The following is an 18785-nucleotide window of genomic DNA, read 5'->3' as shown; positions in this document are numbered from 1 at the left end:
AAAGTTTAAGGAAGAAAAACTTACATTAAAATGCCCATCAATGCAGCGTTATCGGTGTCCATCTGCAGCCTTGCTCCAGTGTCTATTGCAGCCTTGTCAGTGTAGCTTTGCCCCAGTGCAGAATTGTCAGTGCAGCTTTGCCCCAGTGTCCAGTGCAGCCTTGCCCCAGTGCAGCCTAGTGTGATCGCCGCGATCCCTGCCGACATACACAGCCGTGTGTAAATTCAAATATGGCGCTGAGACTGCAGGGACTCGGCGGAGCCGAGATAGGTCCAATGGCGGGACTGGGCGGGACTGTAAGCGGCGCCGAGAAAAGCCGAGGACTCTCGGGTATGTGTATCTCGGCTCCGCCGAGTCCCTGCAGTCTCGGCGCCATATTTGAATTTACACACGGTTGTGTATGTCGGCGGCACACAAAATTGGCGGGAATCGGCCTATAACACGCACCCACAATTTTCCCCTGATTTTCAGGGGAAAAAAGTGCGTGTTATATGCCGATAAATACGGTATTTATTTTTTTAAATATAGATCAGTTTTTTAGACACAAAAAAAATGTAAATAAAAAGAAATCTGAGGCCCCTTTCACACTTTTATGACCTGAACGTCACACAACTTGAAGCAATGCCCGTTTAATCTTGAGGCGAGTCGGGGCCAGAGCGAGTCGGGGCCAGAGCGAGTCGGGGCCAGAGCGAGTCGGGGCCAGAGCGAGTCGGGGCCAGAGCGAGTCGGGGCCAGAGCGAGTCGGGGCCAGAGCGAGTCGGGGCCAGAGCGAGTCGGGGCCAGAGCGAGTCGGGGCCAGAGCGAGTCGGGGCCAGAGCGAGTCGGGGCCAGAGCGAGTGGTACTCGTTGGAAATCAAGGGGTATGACTTTGCAGTCCCAAATCGCAGGACAAGTCGCACAAGTGTGAAAGGGGCCTTACACTGATGGACCGATCGGGTCCACCTGTCCGTTTTTCAGGCGGACCCGATCGATCAGACACCTTATTGCTTTCTATGGAGAGACCGATGTCAATGGACATGTGTTCGTTTACACCCACTGGCATCAGATCCTGTCCACTAAAAACAGAGGGATGGAGATCTCTTCCCCATCTGCCTGGCGGATCGGATGACAGTCGGTCCATTTTCGTCCGACAGCCCGATAGACAGCAGTGGGCCGTGTTCACTTTGCATCAAGAGACATGGACCTGTCATCCGCCTGCTCAGCAGGGGATCAACAGAGAGGCACAAACATGGCGGAGATCCACTCACCCGAGGCCAAGGGCCGGATCCATTCCTTGCTATTCAGGTCAAGCCGCCATAGGTCATTGAATGCGGCGTTACAGCTACTCTGAGTGCAGCCGCCAAACACATACATCGACTGGTTGGAGTCGTAGTAACATGCACCTGAGCGGGAAACAAGAGGACACGTCATACACAACATTCACCGACACGGAGCATAAAAAAAAGATGGTACTTACCGAGAATAATACATTTCTACCTTCTTATTAAAGTGCTTTTAAAGGCTGAAGGTTTTTACCTTCATGAATTCTATGCATGAAGACAAAACACCTCCCTAATACCAACCTGAGCCCCATTCTCCATCCAGCAATGTGCACGAGAGCAGCTGCTTTCCCGGCTCTCTTCCCTCCTCACTGGCTCAGAGACAGCAGTGGGAGCCATTGGCCATTGGCTCCCACTGCTGTCAATCACAGCCAGTGAGGAGGGTGTGTGGGGAAGGGGCAGCTAAGCCACGCTGTTTGTCAATTGCAGGGACATCCTTGCCCAATTACCCAGCACTTTCTTCCTGCTCCCCCCCCCCCCCCCCCCCCCCTTCCCAATCTCTGTATACATATCTGAGCCAACAATACAGGTCTAGAAAGCACTCTGCAGATACAATTGGCTTCCACCTGCCAAGGGGAGGGCAGCAACACCTCCTCCAGCAAGATTCTGGGGAATACCCAGTGAGCCCATTATGGTGAGGAGAAGCTTGCAGTGTTTTGTAGTATCTTCTGCAGAGATCTGAGAGATTCCCCGAGATCTCATCACAAACTGACATCGGTCAAATTCAGTATATCTACTGCATGGGTGCTCAACCTGCAGCCCTCCAGCTGTTGCAGAACTACAAGTCCTATGAGGCATTGCAAGCCACTAAAAGTTAGGAGCATTACTCCTGAAGGAAGAGGAATTATGAGACTTGTAGTTACGCAACAGATGGAGGTCTTTTTTGTTCTACGGGTTTTATTTCTTTGCTGCATTTTACATTGGAGCGGGGGGGGGGGGGGGGGGATTTACTAATGGGAACTTTCTGCCAATGCCGTTTTCACCAGAGATTATAAGCCCCACCAGGGTCACTTACTGTGTGAGAAGCGCTGGGTGATCGGGGTCCCGGGATAAGGATATGTTCGGCTCTCCCATTGGATATTCCCATCTTGGACCGCTTTAATAAATCCATGATAACACTGATGAGCGACCCCTAGTGGTAAAAACACAGGCATGTTAGGAGGAAGAGAGGAGCACCTACCTTTCCCTAAACACTGTCCTTTCAATTTGAGCATTGATAGAATATACTGCTTATTAAAAAGTATAAAAGTTCTGGCTAGAGAGAGTGGAGAGGGATTAGAACCCCTTCCAGTGGAGACACTAGGTTCTGGTGACAACCAGAGATGTCCTTACTTTGGAGGAAATTTCTCTCACTTCCTGTTTTGGCTACAAGACACGAAGGGAAGTCTTTTCATTGAGATATAGATGGCCAAAAAAAAAAAACCCAACCTCACAGTTGTTATCACCCTCCCTTACTCCATCCAAAAAGGAAAAGAAAAAAAAGTTTTCCCTATTGTTCTACTTTAAAGATGTTGTAAACCCTCAAGGTTTGCATTCTATGCATTAAGGTGAAAAACCTCCTGTGCTGCAGCTGCCCCCCAGAGCCCCCTTTTACTTACCTGAACCCGGTCTTTCCAGCGATGGGGACAAGTACACCAGTTCCAGCCGATGTCTCAGGTCCTGATTGGATAGACTGATAGCAGTGCAACCATTGGCTCCCACTGCTGTCAATCAAATCCAATAAACGCAGGAGCCGGGGGGGGGGGGGGGGGGGGGGGGGTCAATTCCTGCTGTCTGTGTCAATAGACACAGCAGCAGGATACGGGAGCTCACCTGCATGAGTGACCCCGAGGGAGAGCTCCTCTCCAAATGGGGCACTAGAGGAGGAGCACCTCTGAGGGACCCCAGAAGAGGAGGATCGGGTCCACTTTGTGCAAAACCAACTGCACAGCAGGGGTAAAGTATGACATGTTTGTTTTTGGTTTTAAAACCTGAACCTTTAGTTATACTTTAAAGAAGAACTCTGGGCAAATATTTTATTTTTCCCCATTCAGATGGGGTTGTGCCTGCCCTGCATGGGTTAACTACTCATTTTGTCCAGGGGCGCAAGGAAAAGTTATATACTCATCCCAACCTATCGATCCTCTGGAAAATAGAGCTCCCCCACGTCCAGCAGTGGACGGTTCCTCCCATCCCCATGTCCAGAGCCCGTCTATAGGCATGACGAAGTCAGGAACAGTCCATTCACAAGACCACTAATGTGCGGGGAGGATGGGGTGGGGGGGCAGGAGCGATGGAAACCCGTCTTGCGCTTGGATTGGCGAATTAGGGAAGCACATCTCCGCTCTCTTCAAAACAGACAAAAACAAGCAGTTAACCCATTCAGGGCAGGCACAGCCTCACTGCATGAGAGAATAAAAAAAATTTGCTCAGAGTTCCACTTTAAAGAAAACCTGTGTGCAGGGAGATGCTGATCTCTCTGAAAAATGCTTATTGCCTGGCTTCCATACTTTCCTCCCCAAGCATGGAAACTGCTGGAGAATTTTCAGGAGGAGAAGTCAGGATCAATGGCCCATATACAGGAGAATATATATATATATATATATATATATAAGAAATAACAGCACCAAGTGCCTCACACTGCAGCAAAATCACCAACTAGTAAGGAATTAATAGGCTGCGTTGTCAATAGTATCAGTACTCAGGCCAGAAAAAAACAGAAGCTTCACTTTGCCCGAGAAAGGTCCTCTTTCGCATTACACTGATCTAAGCGCTACGTAAACTGTTGGCGCTATATAAATCCTGTATAATAATCTGCACTGCAGCAGTACGCGGGGGATATAAAGTGAATATTTAGCAGAGACCGATGTATATCAAAGCTGAATAATGTAAACAGACGGCGGGAACGGCGATATCTGCAGTGAAAAAAAAAACAAACAATCGGAGTATTTGTGTCTGGAAGCGATCCCGCTATCACTATACCATACATGGTCATACAGCCAGACCCCGGCCTTCCAGCCATAAGACATCTCACAGGAAAAAATAAAAAATAAAGCCAAAAAAAAAAAAAAAAAACGGTAAACGGTTCAGAATTCTAAGGAGAGGGGGGAGGGTCTAATAATCCTGATTGATGTAGAATGAGGATAGGGAACACAGCATTACCCCCCAGAGAACGAGATCTATGACTGCGCCCCCCCCAACGACTTCACCCCACTTCCACTCACTGACCGGGAAGTGCGCCCTCTACACACAACAGCCAGGCTGACAGCATTTTCAGGAGGAGCGGTCACCAATGGCTGACTCCCGCCCCCCCCCCCCCATCTCCACTTGCAGTAAAATATTAAAATCACATTACCACACCAAGTCACTGACAGAGGGCAGAAACGCTAGTAGCTGGGTGACACGTGTGTGAGAGTATATACAGTATATATAATTTTATCTCTAGATCATCTGTCTGCTCCCCTCCCCCCTTTTTTTGGCACATTGCTCCTGGACTCTGTCCAGTAATGATATATTTAGCTGAATCCAGGACAGTACAAGGACATCATGGAACCGCACTCCACCAATTATCTACAACATTCATCAGATTACAAAGCAAAAATCTTAAATAAATAAAAAAATCTCCAGAAGTACGGCATCTGTGGATATCGGGAAATAAATGGAGATAGAAGAAGGATGGACGGGCATCTATCTACAAACCTCCATGTGTGGTGACAAGTGGCGGGCCGCTCCGCTCATTCCCGAGCATTGTGGTTGTTGGTCCATCTACAGCCCCTCTAAGGAGCAAAGAGCCAACATAAGACCGATATATATGCCAAAAGTACACCGGAACACAAAACTTAGAGCCAAGCCCTGGACACAAAATACTCACCAAAAACATATTGCTCAAATCACATTCCTTTGCAAACCAAGATATTACCTAGCAAGAGTAATAATGACATCACTGTGCAGAAAAGAGCTGTAGGAGGGGCCCAGCAGGCCCCACCCACTACAAGATGCCTGCAGAAAACTACAGGAGGGGGTAGAGACCAGACCAATCACCCTGCAGAAGAGGGGGGATGGCAGAACAGCGAGGGGGGCCTGGCAGGCTCCACCCACTACAGAAAACTACAGGAGGGGGCAGAGACCAGACCAATCACCATGCACAAGAAGGGGGGGGGGGGGGGGAACAGGGAGGTGGGCAGCAGCCCCCCCCCCCCCCCCCAACACTTACCTGAGGTCCCTCTCCGTCCACGAGGGTCTCAGCCGTCCGAGATTCTCCCTCCTGATTGGCTGAGAGACAGCAGCGGCGCCATTGACTGCTGCTGCTGTCAAAGTCAGCTAGCCAATCAGGGGAGAGAGGGGGCAGGCCGGGTCGGGGGGTCCGTGTCTGAATGGACACAGAGCTGTGACTCGGCTCGGATGCCCCATAGCAAGCGGCTTGCTGTGGGGAGCAAAGGACAGGAGGGAGGGGCCAGGAGCACAGAAGAGGGACCCGAGAAGAGGAGGATGCGAGCTGATCTGTGCAAATCCACTGCAACAGAGCAGGTAAGTATAACATGTTTATTATTTTTATAGGGGAAAAAAACAAAAAACAAAAAAAAAAAAAAGAAAAAAAAGAAAAAGGAGGAGACTTTACAATCACTTTAAGGCCGGTGTGAACTGTAGCGGTAGTTCCTGTTGCAGTAAATCTAACTGCCGAGAACAGGAAGTGCCGCTACAATTCGCAGCGGCCTTAATGTGTATGTAGCCCTAGGCCGTCGTGTGGGCGCGCACGCGAGCTTCGCGAGTAGGATCGCGGGTCCCACGGACTCGATGTCCGCGGGGATAGTCTCACGGAGAGGAAGAACCGGGAGATGCTGATGTAAACAAGCATCTCCCCGTTCTGACTAGTGACAGGATACTGATCACAGCTCCTTGTGATCGGGAGCTGTGATCATTTTAGCGTCACTCGTAGCCACGCCCCTCAACAGTTAGAGTCACTCCCTAGGACACACTTAACCCCTCCCTAGCCCCCTAGTGGTTAATCCCTTCACTGCCAGTGTCATTTTGACAGTAATCAGTGCAATTTTATAGCACTGATCGCTGTATTAATGCCGATGGTCCTAAAAATGTGTCAAAATTGTCCGCCATAACGTCGCAGTCACGGAAAAAATAAAATAATTGCAGATCGCCACCATTACTAGTAAAAAAAAAAAAAAAAAAATATATTACTAAAAATGCCATAAAACTATCCCCTGTTTTGTAGACGCTATAACTTTCGTGCAAACCAATCAAACGCTTATTGCAATTTTTTTTACCAAAATTATGTAGAAGAAGAATACGTATCGGCATAAACTGAGGAAAAAAATCATTTATATTTTTTGGGGATTTTTTTTATAGCAAAAAGTAAAAAATAATGTGTTTTTTTCAAAAGTGTCGCTCTATTTTTTTTTTTTTTTATTTCAGGTACTTATATAGCGCCATCAATCTATGCAGCACTTTACATATACATTACTGTACATTCACATCAGTCCCTACCCTCAAGGAGCTTACAATCTAAGGTCCCCAACTCACATTTACACACACTAGGGACAATTTAGACAGGATCCAATTAACCTCCCAGCATGTCTTTGTAGTGTGGGAGGAAACCGGAGTACCCGGAGGAAACCCACACAGGCACAGGGAGAACATGCAAACTCCAGGCAGGTAGTGTCGTGGTCGGGATTCGAACCAGCGACCCATTTTGCTGCTAGATGAAAGTGCTACCCACTACACCACTGTGCAGCCTCCAGGACGTCAATTTTGTTTGGGAGCCACGTCACACGACCGCACAATTGTCAGTTAAAGCGACGCAGTGCCGAATTACAAAAAGTTCTCTGGTCTTTGGCCAGCCAAATGGTCCGGGGCTGAAGTGGTTAAGCAATGTTCGTGTAATGTTGAGGTCTAGGGACCTCAAGTCGCCTCAAAGTCGGACCAAAGTAGTACAAGGACTACTTTGAAGTTGCACAGATACGAATGGTACTCATTGAAAATCAGTCCCAAGTGTGAAATGGGCCTAATGAAGCCTGAACAAATAAAACGGCCCATTCTGCATAAAAAAACAAAAAAAAAAAATGGTTTGACCTTTATGCCTAAGGCTCAACCCTGTACAGAAAAAACAAAAAAAAAAAAAAAAAAAAAAAGATCCCTTGCGGTGGGACAGTGTAGGGGCCCTTTCTGTCCAGGGTAGAGGAGAAAACAGTACTTATCTGATCCTTAGCTCCCCCGGCAGGTAGTGTCCCCCCCCCATGATGACTGTCCCTAGGCAACTTCACATCCAGAGCAGGGCTATGGACCCTGCTCTGGTCGTAAGGATAATCAGGACCCTTGTCCACAAGACAGGTGCAGAAGCTGACGGGACCACCTCTAGCTGCGGGGAGGAGCAGAGGATGTATATCTCCTTTTATTGTTCCCCAAGACATAGACAACATTTTTTTTAGCCAGGTGTAAACACCTGCAAAAAATAAATAAAAAATGTATAGACTGCATGTCTAGGGCTCGGTGGGGGGGGGGGGGGTCACCAAACTGTGGCCCTTTGCTAGACTTTATCTGGCCCTAGGGGCACCACCCCTCCCACTGACATGAACATGGGGGCACCATTTCCTCCACCGATAGCAAAGATGGGAACAGCTTTGTCTCTAACTGGCCACCAACCCTAAGGCCATGTTTACTCTCCCCGATGCTGGCCCAGGACATTTCTACCCCACTGGCCACAATCTGCCCCCCCCAAAGTAACAGTAAACTGGCCCTTTGCTTGAACATGTTGGAGACCCCTGGTCTAGGGGGAACAAAACAAGGAGATATACTCACTTCCGCTCAGTACTGTACAAGAGCAATTACCCTTGTAGTGCCACATTGCAAGGGATCTTTTTTTTTTTCTATCTGCCCTGAGTTGGGCTTTAATAAGACTTCTGGTCACAGGACATTCCCCTCCACCTACCTTTGATGAGCCGGTACCACTGCTTGCACACCAAGGCTGCGGTCTTATGCTCCTGATAGGGGGACAGGAAGGACAGGATGTACTCCAGCACCTCCTCCGGCAGCTCGCACATCGATCGGTTGTGTTTGCTCAGTTCAGGCTGAGCGTGTGGCTCCACGTCCTGCTCCATCGTCCCGTCTACTGCGCCCTCTCCGTCAACCGCCATAAATGCGTCATCTTCACTCTCAGAGGAGCTGGCCATGGCATTCCACACACGTCCTGAATGGGGAAAAAAAAAAAAAGAGGTTTGTCATAAAAATAATCACCTGATCTTACCATAGAAAATGTACATTTGCTGGAACATGTGGGAGAGCTGGAAACATCACAGTGGACTCTGCCCGATATTCGAACACAACTACACGATCGTTCAGATGAGGAATGGAGGATTTTATGCTAAAAGTGAACTTCACATTTGAATAAAGTAATAGGGGAAATATTCCACACAGGATAATACCGAGATTATTTATGGAGACTGAAGCTTAGAGAAGGAAAGACGACCCCCCCAGCCGGTCTTTACAGGCAATGAATGAACCCCCTCGCTGTCCCCATTCTCACAGTTCTCAGAAGTAAAGGCCGTGAGATCCCTTCTTGTGGTTCCATCCTGACACCGGAGTCTACAGAGACCAAGTAATACGAATGGAGGCAAACCGGGGTCAGTACACCCTCACCCGCCTATAAAAAATAAAAGCACCGGTGACGGTACGGGGCGACGCGTCTCTTCCCGGCACATCTCAATAAATGCAGAGGACCGATCGCCCAACCGTCAGCACAGCTGAGCTCAGTGGAAGGAACGCCGGAAACACAAGACGCCACTCAATACTTATTTATCACCAACATTAACGCTGCCAGATTAATAGTCTTTGCAGCAAACTGTCCGGATCTTTCCCTCAGTCATCTACAGGCAGACGATGAAACACACAGCAATAATCCAGACACAATCGATCATTGTCCTCTCATAAAATGACAGAAAATATGTCACCTCACCACCCCCAGAGAAGACACCACATTTCTCAGCCAGCCAAAAGCTGATGATTTGCTAGCAATATAATGAAAAATTCTTACAAAAGTTGCTATCCTTTACCTTAGGGTAAAAAAATGTAAAAAAATGACCACGTATTGGTGATGCTGCCCCGGCGATGACCCACAGGCACCTGCCCCCCCCGGCGACGGCACACGGGCACCTGCCCCTCCGGCGACGGCCCACGGGCACCTGCCCCCCCGGCGATGGCCCACGGGCACCTGCCCCCCCGGCGACGGCCCACGGGCACCTGCCCCCCCGGCGACGGCCCACGGGCACCTGCCCCCCCGGCGACGGCCCACGGGCACCTGCCCCCCCGGCGACGGCCCACGGGCACCTGCCCCCCCGGCGACGGCCCACGGGCACCTGCCCCCCCGGCGACGGCCCACGGGCACCTGCCCCCCCCCGGCGACGGCCCACGGGCACCCGCCGCCCCCCCCCCCCGGCGACGGCCCACGGGCACCCGCCGCCCCCCCCCCCCCGGCGACGGCCCACGGGCACCTGCCCCCCCCCCCCCGGCAACGGACCACAGGCACCCGCCCCCCCCCCCCCGGCAACGGACCACAGGCACCCGCGCCCCTGGCAACGGACCACGGGAACCCGCGCCCCTGGCAACGGACCACGGGCACCCGCGCCCCTGGCAACGGACCACGGGCACCCGCGCCCCTGGCAACGGACCACGGGCACCCGCGCCCCTGGCAACGGACCACGGGCACCCGCGCCCCTGGCAACGGACCACGGGCACCCGCGCCCCTGGCAACGGACCACGGGCACCCGCGCCCCTGGCAACGGACCACGGGCACCCGCGCCCCTGGCAACGGACCACGGGCATCCACGCCTCTGGCAACGGACCACAGGCACCCGCGCCCCTGGCAACGGACCACGGGCACCCGCGCCCTTGGCAACGGACCACAGGCATCCGCGCCTCTGGCAACGGACCACAGGCACCCGCGCCCCCGGCAACGGACCACAGGCACCCGCGCCCCCGGCAACGGACCACAGGCACCCGCGCCCCCGGCAACGGACCACAGGCACCCGCGCCCCCGGCAACGGACCACAGGCACCCGCGCCCCCGGCAACGGCCCACAGGCACAAGTTAGATTAGTAATCACTGGAGGGATGATGCAGCTCGCCATCCCAGAGACATCATAATACTACCCAACACCTAATATACTCACAGCACACTCCATACAGACTCCAGAGAAGGAAAGGAGGCCGCACAGCTCAGCACCATGAAGGTTATCACCACCAACTCTGCCAATACAGACATTAGCGATCTTATTACAGATTACTGCACCAATCACACATATTAATTGCACCCTCCAGCCCTGGCACACGGAGTCACAAACCAAACAATAGCATGGCATTACCTGCCCAGACACGCCAGCACTTAGCCATGAGAAGGTGAGACAAATGGTACGGAGAGGGGTTATGTGATAACCGGCGCTCAGCCGGATGTATGTGGGAGGAGACTAAGAAATGATCAACGAGCAATTAACACAAACTACATTCTGCAAAAAAAACAAACACAGAACACCAAAACCTTTCATGTTCTCATAGGTGGGCACAGTATAAACCCTCCGATACGCTACCTGTTACTCTCTACATCCCGAACTTCTATAGCTCCATAGACTTCTGTTGCACCTAAAGCAACAATCAACTGCCTATATCAGAGGAGCTTACACTCTAATGCCCACCCCCCTCACAGTCACACACTATTATGATTATTAAACAATTATAAAGCTCTGACATATACTGCAGTGCTGTACAGAGATCACTGAGCCAGTCACATCAGTCTCTGTACAGAGGAGCTTACACTCTAATGTCCCCACCCCCACAGTCACATCAGTCTCTATACAGAGGAGCTTACACTCTAATGTCCCCTCCCCCACAGTCACATCAGTCTCTGTACAGAGGAGCTTACACTCTAATGTCCCCTCCCCCCACAGTCACATCAGTCTCTATACAGAGGAGCTTACACTCTAATGTCCCCTCCCCCACAGTCACATCAGTCTCTATACAGAGGAGCTTACACTCTAATGTCCCCTCCCCCCACAGTCACATCAGTCTCTATACAGAGGAGCTTACACTCTAATGTCCCCACCCCCACAGTCACACACTATTAATATACATTTATATAGCTCTGACATATACCGAGTGCTACAGATAGTAAAATTATGTTTCTTTGTATATAGTTCTATTTATGTTTTATTTTCTGCGGAAAAAAAAATACATTTTCTTTTCTGTTATTTGCTGATGTAAGCTTGTTTGATTATGTATTCATTTTCATTTATTTTTTGTATATATATGTAAATATGTTTTATTATATGTACACTCTAATGTCCCCTCCCCCACAGTCATACACTATTATTATTAAACAATTATAAAGCTCTAACATATACCGCAGTGTTGTACAGAGATCACTGAGCCAGTCATATCAGTCTCTGTAGCAGAGGAGCTTACGCTCTAATGTTGTCGTGCACCCCCACACTATTATTAATTCTACATTTGTATAGCTCTGACATATACCGCAGCGCTGTAGAGAGATCACTGAGCCCAGTCACATCAGTCTCTGTACAGAGGAGCTTACACTCTAATGCCCCCCTTATAATGAAGGCTGCACATAGAACAGTGGGTTGGTGATGGCGGCACACATGACAGGCGGCAGGGTGTAATTTTCGGTGACACACACAGCCGTTTTGGGGGGGGGCGTAGTAATAGATCAGCACAGGGATGTGAAGAGGCCGCAGCACATCTCAGGGCAGGGAAGACGGTAATTATCACTGATCCTAATAACAGTGCAGACCCCCCACTAATGATTACTCCCACCCGGAGGGGGACAGGAACACAAGAAGGGGGCGGAATGTGACACCTCAGGAAAAAAACAAAAAGTCTTCTGGGGATCTGTACATGTCAGATATCGGGGGAAGTCTGCTTTGGTCTATATACTCCGAGCGGCCTCCCGTATCACAATGACATGTTCTCCATCACAGCATGAGCCGGACAATGCCGGGACCGGGGGGAGGGGGAGGGTAGATTTGGATCAGCAGATCGGTTAGAGATGTCTGAAGGACAGCGAGACGAGTGAGACTACACCGAGAACCCATCTACTGCAATGACCAGCGGCCCACCTCATACTGGACCCGTCCAACCAGCACCAATATCTGCTTCTATAAGGAGAATATATTATATATACTTTTGTCAGATACTGTGTGTAAGAGGAGATAGAGATCTCACACACACACAGTATCTGACAAAAGTATCTCTATATACACCCAGACCCCCCCCTATATAATGTGTGTATATCTTTATAGATAGCTGACAAAAGTAAGTACACCCCCAGTGACATTTGTGTAAATCTTTCCTTCTATCTTTTCATGTGACAACACTGAAGAAATGACACTTGTCTACAATGTAAAGTAGTGCGTGTACAGCTTGTATAACAGTGTAAATTTACTGTCCCCTCAAAATAACTCAACACACAGCCATTAATGTCTAAACCGCTGGCAACAAAAGTCAGTACACCCCTAAGTGAAAATCTCCAAATTGGGCCCAAAGTGTCAATGTTTTGTGTGGCCACCATTATTTTCCAGCACTGCCTTAACCCTCTTGGGCATGGAGGTCACCAGAGCTTCACAGGTTGTCACTGGAGTCCTCTTCCCCTCCCCCATGATGACATCACAGAGCTGGTGGATGTTAGAGACCTTGCGCTCCTCCACCTTCCGTTTGAGGATGTCCTACAGATGATCAATAGGGTTTAGGTCTGGAGACACGCTTGGCCAGTCCATCACCTTTACCCTCAGATTCTTTAGCAAGGCAGTGGTGGTCTTGGAGGTGTGTTTGGGGTGGTTATCATGTTGGAATACTGCCCTGCGGTCCAGTCTCTGAAGGGAGGGGATCATGCTCTGCTTCAGTATATCACAGTACATGTTGGCATTCATGGTCCCCTCAATGATCTGTAGCCCCCCAGTGCCGGCAGCACTCCTGCAGCCCCAGACCATGACACTCCCACCACCATGCTTGACTGTAGACAAGACACACTTGTCTTTGTCCTCCTCACCTGGTTGCCCCCACACACGCTTGTCACCATCTGAACCAAATACGTTTATCTTGGTCTCATCAGACCACAGGACATGGTTCCAGTAATCCATGTTCTTAGTCTGCTTGTCTTCAGCAAACTGTTTGTGGACTTTCTTGTTCATCATCTTTAGAAGAGGCTTCCTTCTGGGATGACAGCCATGCAGACCAGTTTGATGCAGTGTGCGGCGTATGGTCTGAGCACTGACAGGCTGACCCCCCACCCCTACAACCTCTGCAGCAATGCTGGCAGCACTCATACGTCTATTTCCCAAAGACAACCTCTGGATATGACGCTGATCACGTGACCTCAACTTCTTTGGTGGACCATGGTGAGGCCTGTTCTGAGTGGAACCTGTCCTGTTATACCGCTGTATGGTCTTGGCCACCGTGCTGCAGCTCAGTTTCAGGGTCTTGGCAATCTTCTTATAGCCTAGGCCATCTTTATGTAGAGCAACAATTCTTTTTTTCAGATCCTCAGAGAGTTCTTTGCCATGAGGTGCCATGTTGAACTTCCAGTGACCAGTATGAGAGAGTGAGAGCGATAACACCAAATTTAACACACCTGCTCCCCATTCACACCTGAGACCTTGTAACACTAACGAGTCACATGACACCGGGGAGGGAAAATGGCTGATTGGCCCAATTTGGAGATTTTCACTTAGGGGTGTACTGACTTTTGTTGCCAGCGGTTTAGACATTAATGGCTGTGTGTTGAGTTATTTTGAGGGGACAGTAAATTTACACTGTTATACAAGCTGTACACTCACTACTTTACATTGTAGACAAGTGTCATTTCTTCAGTGTTGTCACATGAAAAGATAGAAGAAAAGATTTACACAAATGTCACTGAGGGGTGTACTTACTTATGTTAGATATATATAAAGAGAGATATATACACACACACATTATATAGAGGGGTCTGGGTGTATCTAGCGATATTGGGGGTATATAGGGGGGGGGCTGGGGGTATATATAGAGGTATTGGGGGTATATAGAGCTATTGGGGTATATAGGGGGTTTGGGTGTATATAGAGATATTGGAGTATATATAGGGGGATTGGGGGTATATAGAGAGGGGGGGTCTCAGGGTATATAGAGATATTGGGTGTATATTGGGGGTCTGGGGGTATATAGAGATGTTGGGGTATATAGAGGTATTGGGGGGTATACAGGGGGGTCTGGGGGTAGAGGTATTGGGGGGTATACAGGGGGGTCTGGGTATATATAGCGATATTGGGGGGTATACAGGGGGGTCCGGGTATATATAGCGATATTGGGGGGTATACAGGGGGGGTCCGGGTGTATATAGCGATATTGGGGGGTATACAGGGGGGGTCCGGGTGTATATAGAGATATTGGGGGGTATATAGGGGGGTCTGGGGATATATAGAGGTATTGGGGGTATATAGGGGGGTCTGGGGGTATATAGAGATATTGGGGGGTATATAGTGGTGGTCTGGGGGTATATAGAGATATTGGGGGTATATAGGGGGGTCTGGGGGTATATAAAGGTATTGGGGGGTATACAGGGGGGTCTAGGGATATATAGAGATATTGGGGGTATATAGGGGGGGTCTGGGGATATATAGAAGTATTGGGGGTATATAGGGGGGTCTGGGGGTATATAGAGATATTGGGGGTATATAGGGGGGTCTGGGGGTATATAGAGATATTGGGGGTATATAGTGGTGGTCTGGGGGTATATAGAGATATTGGGGGTATATAGGGGGGTCTGGGGGTATATAGAGGTATTGGGGGGTATATAGAGGTATTGGGGGGTATATAGGGGGGTCTAGGGGTATATAGAGATATTGGGGGGTATATAGTGGTGCTCTGGGGGTATATAGAGATATTGGGGGTATATAGGGGGGTCTGGATGTATATAGAGGTATTGGGGGTATACAGGGGGGTATATAGAGGTATTGGGGGGTATATAGAGGTATTGGGGGTATATAGGACCGGTGACGGATGAGGACACAGCCCGGGGTCTCACCTGGGTCGGGCCGGTTCCGTTTCCTCACCGAGCCGCCATCCTTTTCGGTATCCTGAGCGGCGACAGTAGAGGAAGGGCCAGAGCCGGTGAAGGGGGCGCGCACGCACAACGTCCCCTGGTAGCGCGCGTCTGCTCTCACCTCCATCTCGCCATCTTGTGGTTGGCGCCGGGCTCTGCGCTCTCCGGGTCCAGCAGGACGGGGTGGGCGGGGCTGTGCCCAGCAGGCGCCATATTGTGGATGGCAGAGTTCTGTCATGGGGGGGTGGGGGGGAGATCTAATTAAAGGGGCAGAGCACACTTTGTCTGTGGCTGTCAGTGTACACAGTATAATTGCAGAACTCAATTGAACAACAAGCTGAAATCCTGCCATCATGTAAAGTGCCTCTGATAACCCCAAATAAAGTTCAGCTGTCCTAGTAGGTCTTTCCTGACATTTTCTTAGCGGCATCCTACAGCAAAAGCCACGGTCCGCAGAGAGCTTCCAAATCATCAGAGGGGTCTCATTGTTAGAAGGTATCAGTCAGGAGAAGGGTACAAGGCTCTTCTCAAGACCTCCTGCTCTCAAGCTCTCTCATCTCCTCCCCTCATGCTCCTCTCCAGGATTTCTCCAGAGCCTCTCCCATCCTGAACTTTTTGGCCATATTTCCAAAAGATAGACAACACTGCACACCACCAAAAGAACACCATACCCACCGTGAAGCATGGTGGTGGCGGTATCGTGCTTTGGGGCTGTTTTTTCTTTAGCTGGAACAAGGGGCCTTAGTGAAGGTAGAGGGAATTATGAACAGTTCCAAATACCAGTCAGTATTGGCACAAAACCTTCAGGCTTCTGATAGAAAGCTGAACATGAAGAGGAACTTCATCTTTCAACAGAACAACGACCCGAAGCATCCATCCAAATCAACAGAGGAATGGCTTCACCAGAAGAAGATTAATGTTTTAGAATGGCCCAGCCAGAGCCCAGACCCGAATCCCATTGAAAATCTGTGGGGGTGATGTGAAGAGGGCTGTGCACAGGAGATGTCCTCACAATCTGACAGATTTGGAGTGTTTTTGGGCAAATATTACCAAGTCAAGATGTGCCATACTGATAGACTCCTCCCCAAAAACACTGAGTGCTGGAATAACATCAAAAGGGGCTTCACCAAAGTATTAGTGTAAGGGGTGTGCAAACTTATGTCACCTAAAAGATTTCAGTTTGTTGTTCCCCTGAGTTGTACAGTTTATGGGTCACATTAAAGGTGGAAAAAGTTCTGAAATTATTTATCTTTGTGTCATTTTTTTTACATTACAGAAACCTGAAATTTTACCACCCGGGGTGTGTAGACTTTTTATATCCACTGTAGGATGGGAGGGGGATGTAGGGGGGACAATATATAGATACATGTACAGCACAGTATATAGAGTGCTGAGGTCTGGAGTATTTCATGTACAGCACACATATATATATGGAACGTTGAGGCCTGGAGTATGTAATGTACAGAACAGTATATGGAGCGTTGACCCCTGCATGGCACCAACCTCCAACCTGGAGAGCGACCTGACCATGTGACATGACACCTGTCCATACACCTTTATGGCACCAACCTCCAGCCTGGGGAACGCCCTGACTAGGTGACATGTCACCCCTGTATACATCTGCATGGCACCAACCTCCAGCCTGGAGAGCGACCTGACCATGTGACATGTCACCTGTCCATACCCCTGCATGGCACCAACCTCCAGCCTGGAGAGCGACATGATTATGTGACATGACACCTGTCCATACCCCTGCATGGCACCAACCTCCAGCCTGGAGAGTGAACTGACCATGTGACATGTCACCTGTCCATACCCCTGCATGGCACCAACCTCCAGCCTGGAGAGCGACCTGACCATGTGACATGTCACCTGTCCATACACCTTTATGGCACCAACCACCAGCCTGGAGAGCGACCTGACCATGTGACATGTCACCTGTCCATACACCTTTATGGCACCAACCACCAGCCTGGAGAGCACCCTGACCATGTGACGTGTCACCCTTCTATACACCTTTATGGCACCAACCTCTAGCCTGGGGAACGCCCTGACTAGGTGACTTGTCACCCCTGTATACATCTGCATGGCACCAACCTCCCTTCTGGAGAGCGACCTGACCATGTGACATGACACCTGTCCATACCCCTGCATGGCACCAACCTCCAGCCTGGAGAGTGACCTGACCATGTGACGTGTCAGCCGTCTATACACCTGCATGGCACCAACCTCCAGCCTGGTGAGCACCCTGACCATGTGACGTGTCAGCCGTCTATACACCTGCATGGCACCAACCTCCAGCCTGGAGAGCGACCTGACCATGTGACATGTCACCTGTCCATACCCCTGCATTGCACCAACCTCCAGCCTGGAGAGCACCCTGACCATGTGACATGTCACCTGTCCATACCCCTGCATTGCACCAACCTCCAGCCTGGAGAGCACCCTGACCATGTGACATGTCACCTGTCCATACCCCTGCATGACACCAACCTCCAGCCTGGAGAGCGACCTGACCATGTGACGTGTCACCTGTCCATACCCCTGCATGGCAGAAACCTCCAGCCTGGAGAGCACCCTGACCATGTGACATGTCACCTGTCCATACCCCTGCATGGCCCCAACCTCCAGCCTGGAGAGCGACCTGACCATGTGACATGACACCTGTCCATACCCCTGCATGGCCCCAACCTCCAGCCTGGAGAGCACCCTGACCATGTGACGTGTCACCCATCTATACACCTGCATGACACCAACCTCCAGCCTGGAGAGCGACCTGACCATGTGACATGTCATCCGTCTATACACCTGCATGACACCAACCGCCAGCCTAGAGAGCACCCTGACCATGTGACGTGTCACCCATCTATACACCTGCATGGCACCAACCTCCAGCCTGGAGAGCGACCTGACCATGTGACATGTCACCCCTGTATACACCTGTGTCTCACCAACCTCCAGCCTGGAGAGCACCCTGACCATGTGACATGTCACCCCTGTATACATCTACATGGCACCAACCTCCAGCCTGGGTTATGCCCTGACAATGTGACATGTCACCTGTCTATACACCTGCATGGCCCCAACCTCCAGCCTGGAGAGCACCCTGACCATGTGACATGTCACCCCTGTATACATCTACATGGCACCAACCTCCAGCCTGGGGAATGCCCTGACAATGTGACATGTCACCTGTCTATACACCTGCATGGCACCAACCTCCAGCCTGGTGAGCACCCTGACCAGGTTACATATCACCCCTGTATACACCTGTGTCTCACCATTCTCCAACCTGGAGAACACCCTGACCAGGTGACATGTCACCCATCTATACACCTGCAGGGCACCAAATTCCTGCCCTTTCCTGAGATGATGCATCAATATTAATACTGCGGGATC

General features: G+C 50.3%; 1 protein-coding gene across 2 annotated transcripts in view; it reads right to left on the bottom strand.

The window, feature by feature from the left end:
- FBXO42 (F-box protein 42) overlaps window positions 1–15545 on the bottom strand; it is a 34180-nt gene extending 18635 nt beyond the window's left edge. Inside the window, exons 1-4 of one of the 2 annotated variants that reach the window (XM_073601510.1) lie at window positions 15369–15545; window positions 8239–8496; window positions 2335–2451; window positions 1248–1382 (exon numbers count right to left, since the gene is read on the bottom strand). In XM_073601510.1, the coding sequence (XP_073457611.1) occupies window positions 1248–1382; window positions 2335–2451; window positions 8239–8496; window positions 15369–15513 (655 nt within the window). In that variant the 5' untranslated portion in view covers window positions 15514–15545. Of the gene's footprint in view, window positions 1–1247; window positions 1383–2334; window positions 2452–8238; window positions 8497–10473; window positions 10581–15368 lie in introns of those variants that run through there. The other variant, XM_073601511.1, reaches the window with a different exon arrangement.
- Between the last annotated feature and the right edge of the window lie 3240 nt (window positions 15546–18785).

The sequence above is a fragment of the Aquarana catesbeiana genome, linkage group LG10 (assembly GCF_042186555.1).
Source record: "Aquarana catesbeiana isolate 2022-GZ linkage group LG10, ASM4218655v1, whole genome shotgun sequence".
In the NCBI taxonomy this organism is placed as follows: Eukaryota; Metazoa; Chordata; class Amphibia; order Anura; family Ranidae; genus Aquarana; species Aquarana catesbeiana.
The sequence above is the reverse complement of the archived record's forward strand: the minus strand, read 5'-3'. Positions and strand labels throughout refer to the sequence as shown.